Source organism: Octopus sinensis, linkage group LG8 (genome assembly GCF_006345805.1).
Source record: "Octopus sinensis linkage group LG8, ASM634580v1, whole genome shotgun sequence".
In the NCBI taxonomy this organism is placed as follows: domain Eukaryota; kingdom Metazoa; phylum Mollusca; class Cephalopoda; order Octopoda; family Octopodidae; genus Octopus; species Octopus sinensis.
The window spans coordinates 25,421,416-25,438,748 of record NC_043004.1 but is presented as its reverse complement, the minus strand read 5'-3'; the positions used below and the strand labels follow the sequence as shown (position 1 = coordinate 25,438,748).

At 37.8% G+C, this 17,333-nt stretch overlaps 1 protein-coding gene across 2 annotated transcripts in view; it reads right to left on the bottom strand.

The window, feature by feature from the left end:
• The window catches only part of LOC115215030 (ankyrin repeat, PH and SEC7 domain containing protein secG-like), a 50,751-nt gene that overhangs the window by 24,939 nt on the left and 8,479 nt on the right, over positions 1–17,333 (bottom strand). For both annotated transcript variants that reach the window (XM_029784159.2, XM_036505285.1), the window contains exons 3-5: positions 12,956–13,107; positions 10,939–11,095; positions 694–1,442 (exon numbers count right to left, since the gene is read on the bottom strand). In XM_029784159.2, the coding sequence (XP_029640019.1) occupies positions 694–1,442; positions 10,939–11,095; positions 12,956–13,107 (1,058 nt within the window). The remainder of the gene's footprint in view (positions 1–693; positions 1,443–10,938; positions 11,096–12,955; positions 13,108–17,333) is intronic.

Genomic DNA, 17,333 nt, shown 5'->3' with positions numbered 1-17,333 from the left:
TGATCATTTTCAAGCACTGTCGGTGGTTTGTGTTCCCACCAGTTTTTATCATGGGGGAGGTCCAGGTTTTTGCAAATTACCCAGTGAATATATTGTGCAGCTCTATCATGCCTGTTGAGATACTCTGTAGGCGCAAGAAGACTGCACATGGAGACAACATGCTCATTGGTTTCATTTTGTCCCAACATACACATGTTGGGAAGCTACCGTTCTTTAATATGTTGGCCTGGTAGCTTCTTGTAGGTAAGCATTGATCTTGGGCTGCGATGATAAACCTTTCTGTTTATTATTATTATTATTATTATTATTATTATTATTATTATTATTATTATTACTATTACTATTATTATTATTATTATTATTATTATTATTATTATTATTATTATAATAAAAGAGCTATTACATGCTAATTTAATTAGCAGAGGTGTTATCCTGAGGTTTGGTGGCAAATTTCCTCAAATCTCACTGATGGTAAAGGTGATGATGAAGATGATGGTGATGATGATGATTGTGATAGTGGTGGTGGTAGTGGTGGTGATGATGATAATTACTTAATGAAGTAGTGTTATGAGTCGTTGATAACCTGTGGAGAGACAACATTAACGACTCAATGAAAACAAATATTATTTGAAACAGAAAAACCAAAGATAAAAGAAACAGATGTCAAGATTCTTGATCTGTTCTTGAACTTACTGTAGAACTGCCAGATGTAGAGGTGTGCTATTATATTTATTCTTCAAATTAACATCAGGTTTATGTTGCAACAATATTTTCACTGTGTCTGCATCTCCACCATTACCACAGGCCACATGTAACGGTGTATCACCTTTGTTATTCACCACTTTGACATCAGCTGTAGACTTCAATAAAATCTCTACTATACCAGAGTGTTTTCCATAACAGGCCAAATGTAGAGGTGTATTATTATACTTATTTTTTATATTGACATCAGCTGTAAATTTTAGTAACACCTCTACAGTGCTAGAGTGTCCACTAAAACAGGCCACATGTAGAGGGCTTCTGCCATATCTATCCTCCACATTAATATCAGCTTTAGACTGCAATAACACCTCTACTGTATTGTGATGTCCTCTAAGACAGGCCATATGTAAAGGTGTGTTATAACAGTTATCTACCACATTAATGTCAGATTTAAATTGCAATAAGACTAAAACTGTGGCAGAGTATCCTTCACTACAGGCCATATGTAAAGGTGTTTTCCCATACTCATCCACCATATTGACATTGGCTTTAAACTGCAATAACATTTGTACTATTTCTGTGTGTCCACCACGACAGGCCATATGTAGAGGTGTTCTACCATGTTTATCAGCCATATTGACATCAACATTAGACTTCAGTAACAATTCAACTAAGTTATGGTATCCATCCTCACATGCCATATATAGAGGTGTCCTACTGTGAGAATCTTGTTGATTGATCTGGAAAAATAAAGACATTAAAATGGTGGGTAGAGAAAGGGGAATGGTAAAAAGGAAAAGTAATAAACCAAAACAATGTAACAAAAAAAGGGGAAAAAATTAGATTAATAAAAAAGGTGAAATGAGGTTATAAGGAAGTAGGAGGGGTAGAGACAGTTCTCCACCAAACTGAATGCATTTTTTTAAGCAATGATGGTCCAGTCTTCAGCTATACTTTGAGATCAGATATTTGAAAATTGATTCATTAAAAAATGTTAGGTCAAAATATGTGAGGTTAAAAAGTGTGTGTAAGGTGAAAAATTGACTTTGAATCAAAATTAATCAGTTATTTTAAAAGAAAAGTATAGATTAATTGGTTTTGAAAGAATGTACTCATTGAGATGAATCTTTTGGTGAAAAGCATGTGTTGGCTTCAACAGAACCTGAAAATAAAAGTAGATAAATAAAAAATATTTATGGAAATTGCCAAACAATCAGCTGTTCATTTTGGCATTTATGTGACTTTAATCAGAAGAATACTTAACCAAATGAAACTTGGTCTATTGACACTTAGAACACAATACAAGCTTTACTTCAGACATATGGAAGTATTTGTGCAGTTCTAAATACTGGTTATTTGTCATGTAATTAAAATTTTAAATTCCTATAGATGATGATGGTGATGATTGTATGTGTGTGTGTGTGTGTGTATGTATAGATACACACACACACACACACAAAGTCACACACAGAGTTATTTTCATATACAGTAACTTTATAAATTTGAACAGTAACTCAAGTTTCACGTACATAAGAAAATACAGTGATACCTTGCAGTATGAGTTTAATTTGTTTTACGATTTACTCATTTTGCAAAACAATTTTATATTTAATCCATTCCAGCCCCTCAAAACCACCCAAAAATAATTTTTTATGGGTTTTAAAACAGAAAAGGTGCAGTTACAACGAAAATGACAATTATAAAAACATACTAAAAGAGAATGCAAAAGAAATATATAAACTGGTTTTATTAATTTAATTACCTTGAAGATGAGATGATTAGTGTGCAAAGAAGTTGATGGAGTGGGGAGGAGGAGGAGGATTATTGTTTGGAAGGACAATCTTCTTCCATTAAGACTTCAAGAAGAACAATTTTTGGGATTTTCTCCCTCACTTCACTTAATTCAAGCTTTTTGGATAAACTTTCTTCACTTTTCACACTTGCAGGTCATTTCGTCAGTAACATATCAAGAAAAGTCTACTTTTTCCTGCTTTTCAAAATGTTATGAAAATACACCAGAGCAGAGTCATTAACCCTTTTAAAATGGTTGTAAATTTACACTTGCAATGTACATGCTTTAAATCAGTCAACATAATTTTACACTGTCTGACTTAGAACCTATTGCCTGAGTTAGTACTGGTCCACCAGCCAACTAACAGGCTGATTAGATGTTTCATGTAAATATTTACAATCCGATAAGCTGGTCTTGCCACTCTTGCTCTGTCAACTTTGTCATCATGTCCTGTTTCCTTGAATTTATGGTCGTTGCATCCTACCACTCTGGTGCCGTCAACTTCATCATTGCATCTTGTTTCATCTAATTTACAGTCATCATGCCAAGCTACACCAAGCTCCATCACCTCACCAGTTCTTCTGGCTTGGATGATAACTCAGGGAGTGAGTATTTTCTTAGTTCAGAATCAGATAATTCCAATAGCAATGATGATATTCCAGTGAATCAAAGGTACAGCGGGCAGCAGTGAATGGCTTTGGACAAGAGAATGTCTTGTGGTGAGCGAGAGACAATTTTGTCCAATGGCATGAGTTTACTGGTACACCTGGCAAACCTTGAACATGGAAGTTTGCCATTGGAAATCTTCCACGAGTTTTTGACAGATGAAATGTTCCAATATATAGCAGACAAAATGAATGACTATGCTGAAAACCATCCCCAGCATATCAGACCTGGGCATGGCAGTAACTGGTTTCCAACCACAAGCGACAAAATCCAAAGTTCTGCTTGCCTTGCCGATACTGATGGGCATCATAAAGAAATTAACCCTGGCGTCATATTTGAATTGGGATCCAACCATGTCAACACCTTTCTTTCAGGAAACGATGCCAGGTGATGGATTTTTGATGCTTCTTCAAAATCTACATTTCAACTCAGCCAAGAACCAGGATGACAGGCTGCACAAAATACGTCCTATCGACAAAGTGGCTGAAAATTTCAGAATGGTTTATGTCCCCTCACAAGACATTTGTATGGACAAGAGTTTATGGAAATTCAAGAGAAGGCTGAAATTCAAACAATACAACCCGACCAAATGTGCCTGCTTTGGAGTCAAGGTTTATAAAGTATGCCAGTCAACTAGCATAGCCTGTGGGTACATGTGGAATTACAAAATTTACACTGATCAGGACAGATTGAATCTTCCAGCGTCTACTCTAGCATCAACTGATGTCATGTTTGACAAAGACTACAATATTTATATGAATAACTAGTTTTCCAGTCCAGACCTCTTCCTGCAGCTGCATGCGAGGAGGACTGATGCTTGTAGGACTGTGAAGATGCACAGAAAAACATGCTGCCCAATCTTCACAAGATAAAACTTCAAAAGGGGAAGCAACTGAATGAATTACTGTCAATGCAACCTAGCTGCCAGATAAAAAAAAATCATGCAGTTATAATAAAGCAGTTGCACGACCTGTAGATACTTTTCCAGGATGATTATTTTTCTACAAATTCAGAAACATACTGCCACTTTGCCAATACTGCCTTTATGTCAGTTGTAGAGATAGCCGTCTCCACTACAATGTTCTCCTCCAGAGAACCAGTGTCTTCCACTGCATCTGAATGCTGCTGCTCTTGAAGCTGCAGGGGTTCATCTGTTGTCAGCTCCCTTGAGTGTTTCTCAACGAGATCATTAATGTCCCCAATGTCAACTTTGTGGCCCAAGAGACACTGTCTCCTTGACTATAGGTGTCTCAGATTCAAACCCCTCAGAGTCTCTTTCAGACACGTAGTTACACCAGTTTCCACCATGCAGAATTCAGTTTTCTTCTCATTACACCCTGCCAGGCCATATTGATGATTTTCAGGCAGTTAACAATGTTGTAGTGCTCTTTCCAAAAGTCATGAAGGGTTAGATTTGTATTTTTGGTGTTTGGTGTACAATTTCTTAAAATTCGAAATCACCTATTTGTCCTTGGGCTGCAAGATAGGGGTGGTGTTGCATGAAAGGTAGAGGAGTTTTATGTATTTAAATTCATCCAGGATATCATCTTCAAGGATAGGAAGGTGAGCAGGAGCATTGTCAAGGACAATCTTGAGATGAAGATGGTTCTCTAGAAAGTACTTCTTCACTACTGCTCCAAAGACAAGGTTGACACACTCAGTGAAGAATTGCCTGATGACCAGGCCTTAACGTTGTCCTTCACATGATCTGAGGCTTCTCTTTCAAGATTTTGTGTGACTTGGATGCTCATGGGTTTTCTGAATGGTAGACAAGGAGCAGCTTAATCTTAAAGTCTCCACTTGCACTAGCACAAAGGGTGAGAGTTAGCCTATCTTTCATTGGCTTGTAGCCTGGCATTGTCTTTCCTCTGCAATTATGTAGGTTTTTCTAGGCATTTTCTTTTCCAAAAAAGGCCAGTTTTATCACAGTTGAATACCTGTTGTGTGATGTACCCCTTGGTTACAAAGAGCTGATGGAATTCACACACAAAATCCTCAGCTGCCATCATGTCAGAACTTGTTGTTTCTCTATACCTGATGCTATGAACACCAGTCCTCTTCTTGAAATTATCAAACCACCCATGATTGGCCTTTAATGTGTCTTCTGATGTCTCCTCTGTCGATGTTCCAGGGTTCTGCCTCAGGAAATCCCCATAGAGCGCTTTCTTGCAGATGATGGTAATCATATCCCCCGTGAGTTGCCTTTCTTTGATCTACAGGAGAAGAAATTTTTCCATGTCTTTGTGGATAGATGTGCATTGCTTAGAGAGCCTGGAGACACCCTTTGCTGTTGCAATGACCTTGATCTCGTCCTTTTTCTTCAGGATGGTGCAGATCGTTGATGTGCTTCAGTTGTATTCACATGCTATGTCCACTACATGCACTCCTCTCTCATGTTTATCCATGATTTCCTTCTTCAGTTCTATCGTAATCAGCTTTTTCTTCTTCTCAGCACTGTCCTTTGCACTAACCTTTCTAAGACCTATGGCTAACACAAGTAATTATCATAAAATAAGAGCAAAAAATGCATAAAACTAAAAAAAGACATTGGGAAGAACACAGTAGGGATGTTGCATGAGATTAAACACATGAAATGAGTGAGTGGAGGTTGTGCTTGTTAGGAGAGTGTATGTGAGCTCAGTGCCAGATAGCAGTCACTTGTATGAAATTCACTCATACTGTTGATTACCAGTTGTACTTCAAGACAAAAATTTGCACAAGCCTCAGCTCATACAATGGTACACTTGTACTGCAAGGTTCTACTGTAATAGGCATGGTTTGGAATAAGAGCAGAGCCTCTTCACTTATTTCAGTCATCAAAATGTCTTGGAGAATAGCAATGATGGTCATTGATGATATGTTAGAACACACAAGAAAACATAGTATTTGTCAATATTGTGATAAAGGTTTTGATTTACACAAACCTTGGCTTTTATAAATCTGAGTTTCTGCTCCTTATGAAAGTTCTGTTGTCAATCAAAGTTGTAAAAAAAAAATTTCAGTATAAGTAAAATTAAAATCCAAAGGTAGCAGCTCAGGTCAACATAGTCTTGGTTGCATTCATTAGGTTATTGTGAAAGAAGGACAATAAAATAGTGGATGCGTTCAGCTTTGTCTGTGTTGTACTGCTAATCAGAATACATCTGATGTGAATATCTCCTTTCTTGTTGTCAGTTGTTGGAGCAATTTGTTCTAAGTGGTATGTACATTTTTTCTGCTATGCAAAAGCTGCAGTTCCTTGTGTCATTTGTGTATGGCTTTGCTCTTTTGAGAGTTTGCTGTTTAAAGCTACAGTCAAAGTTTTGGTCGTGTATTTTCCAGATTCGGTTACCCAGTGCCATGAGGTTCTTTTTGGATAATTTGAGGTTGTACAATCTTTTCAGATATGTGCATGCATATCTAAACATGCAGGCAAACACACACATACATGCACACACACACACACACACACACACACACATGTACAAACACATGCACACACACATACACACACAGGTGCCAGTGTGGCTGTGTGATAAGAAGCATGCTTCCCAACCACATGGTTCCAGATTCAGTCCCACTACGTGGTACCTTGAGTAAATTTCTTCTACTACAGCCTTTAGCTAATCAAAGCCTTGTGAGTGGATTTGGTGGACAGAAACTGAAAGAAGCTCATCATACATGTGTGTGTGTGTGTGTGTGTGTGGGTAGTGTCTGTGTTTGTCCCCACCACCACTTGACAACTAGTGTTGATGCATTTACATTTCTGTAACTTAGCAGTTCAGCAAAAGAAACCAATAGAATAAGTACCAGGCTCAAAAATAAATAAATACTGGAGTCGATTCATTCGACTAAAAATTCCTCAAGGCTGTACCCAGCATAGTTAGTCTAATGACTGAAACAAGTACAGGATAAAAAAATAAGATAGATAGATAGATAGATAGATGGATAGATGGATAGATAGATAGACAGACAGACAGACAGACAGACAGAAAGACAGACAGACAGATAGATAGATAGATAGATGTATACATGCATACATACATGCATACGTACATACATATGTACATACATATAGACATACATACATATATATACATATGTACATGGATGCATGCATGCTTACAAACATACATAAAATACATAAATAAGTACAAATTTGCAAACATATATACATGTACATTCATTTGCTTGTTTGTTTTATGTCTATTTTTCTATGCTAGCATGGATTAGATTAATGTATATTATTGAAGCATTGTTTTTATAGCTGGATGCCCTTGTAACCCTGTTGTAATGAGAGTCATGATGCCCCCTTGCTAGAAATAGACTGGACTGAGCAATTATAAATAGTAGCAGTCAGAGTGAAGTTTGTATTAGTTCAAGTTGAGTTCAAAGTGAAGTGGGAAGGTGTCAGTTGGTTTGTTTGGAATATTGATTGTTGGTTCATGAAGAGATTGTTGGATCATTACACTGCTATTACAGCTGGATCATTATCTTGTTTACTGTTGGCACACTGGCACAGTGTATCTAAAACATCCATCACATTGTGATGTTACCATGACATTTGGAGATGGAGGGTACAACATCTGGCAATGAGGGTTGCGAAGCTCACATAGGTTACTTAACAATTTGGTCATGATACAATTTGTTAAATGATGGAAGACATACTAGCTTCTATAATACAGTTGCAAAAGCAACAACAAGAACAGTAACAGGAGTTGCAGAAGCAACTATTACAGCAACAACTTCAACAACAACAATTATTGGAGCTATATGCAAAGAAGTCCAAAAATGTGGTAAGTTTGTTTTCGCCAGATGGCTTATTGAATTCCATAAAAGAATTCAGTTATAACCCAGAGGAGGGTATAACATTTGCAGTGTACTACAGAATGTATAAGGAAATTTTTAAGGATGATTGCAAAACATGGTTGGACGAAGAAAAAGTAAGGTTATTATTATGTAAATTAGCTTCATCTGAACATGAGTGGCACTGTAATTTCATTTTGCCCAAAAAGTCTTTATTACATATGCAGGAACTGTCAACAGAATGTGTGATAGTTTTAAACCTAAAGAACTTACTCCTGAGATGTTTAAGTGTCTCATTTTTGTACAAGGCCTTACAGCAAATGAAGATACAGAAATACAGGCAAGAATTCTTTCAAAACTTGAACAAATGAACCAAGAGTTAACTCTGCAGACTGTTGCAGAAAAGTGTCAAAGGATGGTAAACCTGAAACACGATGTAAGAAAAATTCAAGGAAAGGATTTCGCAAAAATACAGATATGTCAACCAAGTATAACCAAAGAAGAATGCCAGGTCCTAATCCATGTTACGGATGTGGAGGCTTACATTTCAGAAAAGATTGTCCTCTTAAAAACCAAAAATGTTATAGTTGTCAAAAATTTGGACACAGTGTTCATAATGTAGAACAAAAGTATGAAGATCAAACACAAAAAATTCTAAAGTGCTCTCAGCAGAAAGTAAAATCGACTCCCAAATAAGGAAATTTGTACACATAAAAGTAAATGGAGTAAATATTAAATTACAACTGGATACTGGTAGTGACATTTCAATAATCAACACCAACACGTGGAAAAAAAAAAAGGGGGAAACCTATGTTAAGAAAAACTGAAAACTGCTTGTGGCATGATGGGTGACAAACTACATTTTGTAGGAAAAATGTGGAATGATGTCACATTTCAAGGGAAAACTTGCAAAGCAAAAGTTTTCAGTGTAAAGAACACAACCAGTCTGTTTTGTACTGACTGACTGGAGTTATTTGATTTACGGGATTTCCCAATAAGCTGGTACTGAAAAAAGTTTAATGGCTGCCTCACCAATGAAAAGAACTCAGCAGTTGAATTGAAGAAAAAAATTAATTAAAAACGCTATGTGTAATGTTATTGACAAACTGCTGGTGACAGCGCATGATATAAAAATGAAATCTGCAGAGGATAATTACATTACAAGAAAGAAGGTAATGTTGAAAAATAAGCAAAATGAAAATACAAATTCAAATAAGTTTTCACTATGCGATGATGTTTAATGTATGTGCAAAGAGTGATAGTACCAACCAAAGAGTGGTAGTATTGCAGGAATTCCACAGTGGACACTCAAGAATATTAAGAATGAAAGCCTTAATAAGGAGCTATGTATATTGACTGACAATGGACTGGGAAATTGAAAATTGTGTAAAATCATGTGCTAGCAGCCAAAGCACCACTAGTGAAATACCAGTCGTGACCTGAGATGGATATTCCGTGGTCCATGGTACATATCGACAATGCTAGTGAATGGCACATACTATCTAATCGTTGTTGATAGCAGTACAAAGTGGCCAGAGATATTTGTGACCAGAGGTACGCAGGTGCAATAAACCAACCACAAAGACAACAATAAAGTTCCTGTATGAATTATTTGCCTGATACAGTGTTCAAGACACATTGGTATCAGATAATGGGACACAATTTATGGGTAGTGAATTAAAAAACTTCTGCAAAATACATATGATAAAGCATATTTTTACCCCACCCAACCACCTGAGGTCAAACAGGCAGGTAGAAAGATTTGTTGATATTTTCAAGTGAGTGTTAAAAAAAGCAAGGAATGATGTAGATAATGACAAAGTACTAACAAAATTCTTGAGGGTATATGCCCAATCTGAATACCAGTTCAGGAAAGTCTCTGGCAGAGTTAAAGTTCAGGTGGAAAATAAAATCGATCTTCGTTAAATTATTGCAATGAAAAAATATCTTTAAAGGAAACAGAAAAGGGAACAAAACATTACTAAAATAGTAAAGAAGGCTAGGAAGATGGTTTTGTAACAAAAAGATTAGGAAACATGATGTATATAATTAAAGAACAATGTTGGGAACATAAGGGATACCTAAACTAATTAAAGACAAGACAAAATGAAAAACGAAAGAAAATACCAATGGAAGTCTGCTATAACATGTCTGAGGTGCCAGCACTGAAAGAGATTGAACCTTGTAGAAGCAACAGTTGAAAAAGGAAACAGACTGAACATTTAGAAATAATGCTAAAATGAAAAAGACATCAAATTAAAAGAAAAAAGAAGGAGAGGGAGAGGTGCTGGAAAAATAAAAAAATAATATCAACTTCACCTCTTACAGAAGTTGAAATCTCAAAAGGGGAGATGTTGTGATGAGAGTCACAATGTCCCCTTGCAAGAAATAGACTAGACTGAGTGATTATAAACAGTAGTGGTCAAAGTGAAGTTTGTGTGTTCGTTCAAGCAGAGTTCACAATGAAGTCAGAAGGTAGGTGTCAGTTGGTTAGTTTGTTTGGAATATTGATTGTTGGTTCATGAAGAGATTGTCACTATTACAGCTGCATCGTTATCTTGTTTACTGTTACTACACTGGTACAGTGTATCTAGACCATCCGTCACAATATCATGGTGGTACCACAACATTTAGAGATGGAAGGTATAACAAACCCTTAATTGTTTTTCAAGTAAGAGAGATTATGTTCTGCTTGTCTTTAAAAGCATAGAACTATCAGAAAATGTGTTCATTGGCCATAGTTCAATGTTTTATCATGTGAAGGGCAGAATGTAAGTATTCACACACACACAAACTCACCACCACCACCACCACCACCACCACCACCACCACCACCATCATCCTCATCCTCATCATCATCATGACTATCATAAAGTTCTCTGTACAGGATGTGTGTTGTATTACTTAATCAGTGATGATAATAATATTGAACAACATTCTCTAAGATCAATATATTAGTAACAGTGGATATATATATATATATATTCACTAACCTGAGCATTATATACATTTATTGTATTAAGTACCATCTCCACCACCTTTATATTGTTTTTAAGGATAGCTTCATGGAGTGGACTACACCCATTTTTATTGAGAATATTGACATCAGCTCCATAGTATAGCAACAATGCCACCACTTCATGTTGGTTGCTGAAAGAATGAGGAAGGTAAAAATAAAGATATTACAAAGACTGAAATAATAGTCAGGTTATATATATTTAGTATGTCGTGATATAATTGTATATATTATATATTGAACTATCCATGACCCGTTGGGTCACTAATAGTTCAAGGTGCCTGAAGAAACCGCAAATCTTGGGAACCCATGGTTTGATTTATGCAAAACTTGTTTTATTCCGTTTCTATTCACATTTCAATGGCACCTTACTTTCAGTGTATTTTCCCATTATGTGCCAGTTTGGCTAGTTATAAAAGTATTCACAGTAAAGGGTAATAACTCCAGGTTTCACTGCTTAAATTTGTGGAAACAAACCCCAAAAAATCACATATCTCAGGAATTAGTGGTCTGATTTATGGGAATCTTGTTTTATTCTGTTTGTATTCACATTTCAGAAGTACCTTACTTTGAGAGTATTTTTCCATTATGCACCAGTTTGGCTGTGTTAAATTACAGACAAGCATGCAAGGAAGTTTTAATAGTATATAGATTATACAAGCATATCTAACTATATGATTAGAGTGTTGGGCTTACAACCGTAACGTTGTGAGTTTGATTTCCATACTATACTGTGCCTTATGTTCTTGAGCAAGACATTTTATTTCACATTGCTCCAGTATCAGCTGTATCAGCTTTTGCCTTTCCCTAGGACAACATCGATGGCATGCAGAGGAGAAACTGGTATGCATGGCCAACTGTTGATCTTCCACAAAACAACCTTGCCTGAACTTGTGCCTCAGAGAGGAACTTTCTAGATACAATCCCATGGTCATTCATGACTGAAAGGGATTTCTACACTTTTTATATATATACTACACACACAAACATGTATGTTAGTGTATGTGTGCATATGTATATATATACATGTGCATGTGTTTGATGAGATAGAGACAGATAGACACTTAATGAAACAGACAGACATATAGACAAATAGATATAATTAGACATAGTGACAAATAGCTTCCCAGCATTAGAGTGACATAGAGCTCACCTAATTGATCTTACACTAACACATTGATGGCTATGTTCCTCTCCTTCTCTGGTATTTATTACACTTAAATCCGGAACTCCATCAGTTACAATGACAGAGGTTGCAGTTGATCTAATCAATAGAAAAGCCTACTCATGAAATTAGTATACAAGTGGCTGAGCGCTCCACAGTCATGCATACCCTTAACATAGTTCTCAGGGAGGTTCAGTGTGACACACGTTGTGACAAGGCTAGCCCTTTGAATAACAGATACTATTAATTTTTGCCAGCAGAGTTGTCTGGAGCAACATGAAATAAAATACATTATTTACATTATTTACCACAAACAAGATGACAACAAATATCCATCAAGTGTAAATAATATACATAATTTCCTTATCTCTTAAATATAGAACTGTATGAAATAAAGTGTTTTGCTCAATGACACAATTCGCTGCCAGGAATTGAACTCACAACCTTTCAATCATGAGCTGAATACCCTAACCACTAAGCCATGCACCTTCACACACTCTTAAATCTACCACCAGCTTAACAATACCTTTCTCTTTCTCTCTCTTTACAAATAATTTCCCTTTTCTACATTGTATTTTTTCTGTTTTTATGGTTCTGTCACCTTCTAATGTTTTTCAAATAAACTCTGTCATTTTGGCAGCTACTATAGTAGTACATATACATTTATACAGACATATACATGCATAGTGTGGTTCGTGTGTATAAAGACACACTCTCTTACATATACATTTGTGTGTGTGTGTGTGTGTGTGTGTGTGTGTGTGTGTGTGTGTGTGTGTGTGTGTGTGTGAATAATAAAAAAATAAAAAACAAATTGTTGTGATCTTACTTTAGTGCTGCCCAGTGTAAAGGTGTATTGCCATCTTGATCTGTTGATGTTACACTCGCTCCTGCTTTCAATAACATTAGAATAATGTTGGTGTTGCCCTTAACACTTGCAAAATGAAGTATGGTGTTGCCACAATTGTTGGGATTGTTAATCTGAAGGACAGAGAAGAGGACATGGTAAATAATGGTGTTTAGAAAGAAGAAGAAGGGAAGGAAGAAGAGAGGAAAGAAGGGGATGAAGAGGGAGGAAGGGAGGGAGGAAGGAAGGAAGGAAGGAGAGGGAGGGAGTTAGGGGGAGGAAGGAAAGAAGAAAGAAAGAGAAAAAGAAAGAGACATACAGACAGAAGAGAGACAGACATACAGACAGACAGATAGACAGATAGACAGACAGACAGAGACAGACAGAAGAGAGAGAGAGAGAGAGGAGAGAGAGAGAGAGAGAGAGAGAGAGAGAGAGAGAGAGAGAGAGAGAGAAATATGTTACATTTAGATATGTTTCATTCTAAAATGTTATACTCAAGAATTTGTTACACAGCAGTATATTGTCAAATATAGCAAGGAAGAAAAAATGGAAATTAACCATCACTATTGGATTAACAACATTTTCTGCTAACAGTGGAAACAGGTATCTATTTCCGGCTCTTACATGAAAATCTAGAGATGTATGTCCAACAGCTGATGTATTTTGGTTTAACCCTTTAGTGTTTAAACCGGCCCTATCTGGCCAAAATATTCTACCTATTTTATGTTCAAACTGGCCAGATATGGTCATTCATAGCTATCTTATTGTGTCTTTTTAAAAATAAACAATAACATCATTGAAATCTCAAAGCCATGAAATGATGCAAGATTAATTTTATATGGTGTGAATACATAAGCTTTACATTTTACAGAATAATCTAAATGCTAAAGGGTTAAATATTTTGACATATTTCTTATCATATTTGTTATCTTTTTCTGGACAAGTCCCTTGATCCTAATGTAAGGTCAACAGCCACCTCACTTCCATTATGTATAGTAGTTGACCATAAATAGGTTAACAAGAATTGAGTGGAAGTGTGGCGTTACTTGACCATACATAGATTAATGGGAGAAGGGTGGTAGTGAGAGGATAATTAACTATACACGGAATAATGTAAGTGAGTGGTAGTGAGGTGGTAGTTGGCCATACATAACTTAAGGGGAGTGGACTGGTAGTGTGGTGGTATTTGATCATACAAATGTTAACAAGTGTGGTGAAGTAGTGAGGTGGTTGTTGACTGTACATAGACTAACAGGAGTAAGTTATTGAGATGGCGTTGGATCATTCATAGATCATTCATTCATAGAGTGGTGATAAGGGTATAATTGAACATACATTGATGAATGGCTGTGGAATGGTAGTGAGGTTGCAGTGGATACGATGATTCATGGGAATGAAGTGGACCTGGCAAGTTCTCAGTGGTTCAGTATAAATTTATCATTTCATTGTAGGGTACCACCCAAGGATTTATGACAGACAAACTGTAGACAAGAATTTTGCTGCGGGCTAGCTAGTGATCCCACGGAAGAACAACAGCTTTTGTTTCACATATCAAAGTAAACAGAAAATCAAAGCAACATGGCAAGTGATCACACAACAGCACTGAAGCTACCACAATTCTGGCTGAAGAGGGCTGAGCTATGGCTTGTGCAGGTGGGAGCACAATTTAACATATGCAAAATAACTACACACCTAACAAAATAGTCTTACATAGTGGTGGTATTAGAGAAGGACATGGCAACAAGGGTGCTGGACATTTTAACCTAAACCCAAGCAATGCACAAATACACTATGTTAAAAGACAAGTTGGTTAATAAATTCTGGCAGAGCGACCGGGAAGTGGCAGCCAAGATACTGGAGGAAGAATTGGACAAGATGGTGGCATTAGTTCCCCACTAGTGTGTCACCTTCCTTTTTGTTTAGGGAAATATTCCTCCACAAGTTGCCACTCCAGGTCCAGGCCCTCATAACTCAGATTGAGGTCAAGGACCTGTGGCAGTTAGCGAAAGCAGCTGACAAACATTTTTTATCCAGTGGTGTTATGGTCAATGCTATAAGGTTGACTCCGAGACATAATAGAGTTAAGCAAGACAGCCTGTGCTTATACCACAAAAAATTTGGGAAAAAGGTTATGAAGTACAAACAACCATGTAACTTCAGGACCTTTTGCCCATCGGCCCCAGGAAACTCCAGGGCCAGCCACCACTGAATACCCTGTGGCTGGCAGACACGATCAACTGCTCCTCTATGTCTACAATCAAATCTCCAGATGTAGGTTCCTAATTGACACTGGAGCAGAAGTCAGTTTGATACCAGCATTGGCAAGGGACCTCTGTTACAGAAAGCAGGGCCAACCTTTAACAGCTATCAATGGCTCCACAATCGAGGTGTATTTTCATTGCATCTGTTTTCTCAATATCAGTTCACAAAAATACACACGGGCATTCATCATCGCTAATGCCCATCAGCCCATTATCAGGCAGACTTTTTTTGAGAACACTTGCTACTGGTTGATTTGCAAGGAAGATGACACATCAACAACAACACATATGATTCTGGGTCACTGGCAACAGCTGAACATGCCACCCCCTGCATAGCAACCATCTCTCAGACCGAAAACAAATTCTCAAATTTCCTTGTGAGTCACTCCAATCTCATTACCTCGATATTCTCCAAACCTACAGCCCACCACAGAGTGACACACCACATCCCCACCACTGGCCTCCCAGTTCACAGCCATGCATGTCGTCTATCACCAGAGGAACTTGCTATCACAAAGGCCAAGTTTGACAATATGGAGGCATTGGGCATAATTCGCTGATCAGGCAGTTCTTGGTCATCACCCCTGCATGTGGCACCAAAGCCCAATGGAGGTTGGTGTCCTGGCAGAGATTACCACTGTCTCAATGCAGACATGACACCTGACCACTACCCCATTCTGCACATACAGGACTTCTCAGCCCAGCTAGCCAGGCGCTCAGTTTTCTTGAAGTTTGATCTCATCCGAAGTTACCACCAAATACCGGTACAAGACAACAATTTACTGAAAACTGTAGTGATCACTCCTTTCAGGCTGTATGAATTCCTATATACACCCTTTGGCCTAAAAAATACAGCACAATCTTTCCAATGCTTGATGGATATCGTGTGCAGGGGTCTTGATTTTGTCTTTGCATACTTAGATGATATCTTTATTGAAAGCCAAAATGCAGGGCTACACATGAAGCATCTAGTGACTCTTTTGATAGACTGGAATAGTGTAGCCAAGCAAATTGCGGAGTGGACCAAGACCTGCATCCCCTATCAACAAGCCAAGGACCATCAGCACACCAAAGCACTCCTTGGCAACTATGAACCACCACAGGTCTGTTTCAACCATGTCAACATTGATCTTGTGGGCCCACTACCATCTTCACAGGGTTGCTCATGCCTACTGACTTTCGTAGACTACTACACATGCTGGCCTGAGGCCATCCTTCTCCACAGCACAGAAACACAAGAAGTCAACCAAGCCTTCATCACAAACTGGGTTGCCCATTTCGGTGTCCCAGACAGCATCTCATCCAATCAGGGTCCACAATTCACTTAAAAACTGTAGAATGACATGTGACCTTTTGGGAATAACAATGAAGTGCACAACAACCTACCATCCACAGGCCAATGAATTAGTAAAGAGATTTCACTGCTGCCTGAAGGAATCCCTGACAACCAAACTTAATGGGCCCAATTGGATCGATCATCTTTCAGATGCTAGGAATCTGCACCACCCCAAAGGAAAATCTCAACATTTTTTATGTGGAAAAGGTGTATGGTGCCCCTCTTACAGTGCCAGGAGAGTTCCTTCTGAACACGAAGTCAAACCCAGCTGTCAAAAGGTACCTCATGCAACTGAGAGACAGTGTGGGCCAGTTGCACCTTATTCCCATGTCAACACATGGTACACCTAGATCATCTGTACCAAATGACTTCCACATGGCTAACTTCATATTCATTCAACATGACACATGACAAAACCCCTTCCAGTCACCCTATGATGGCCCATACAAAGTCATATGTCTGGGAGACAAATCCTTCTAACTCCTAATTGGCAGACGACAAGACACAGTTTCCATAAATAGGTTGAAACCAGCCTTTCTCAATATTAACAGCACCATCCAAGTAGCTCAACCACCAAACAGCGGCCACCCCAGGTAAATCACACTAACTCTTGGCAAGGAACAGTCACCAAAGAGTCAAGTAACCACATGCACAGCAGGGGATTTAAAACACTTTTCCCAATTCCAATGACAGTCAACAGTTCTGGTGGGGAGCTGTATGTAGGGAACTGCCCAAGGATTTATGACAGATGAACTTCGCT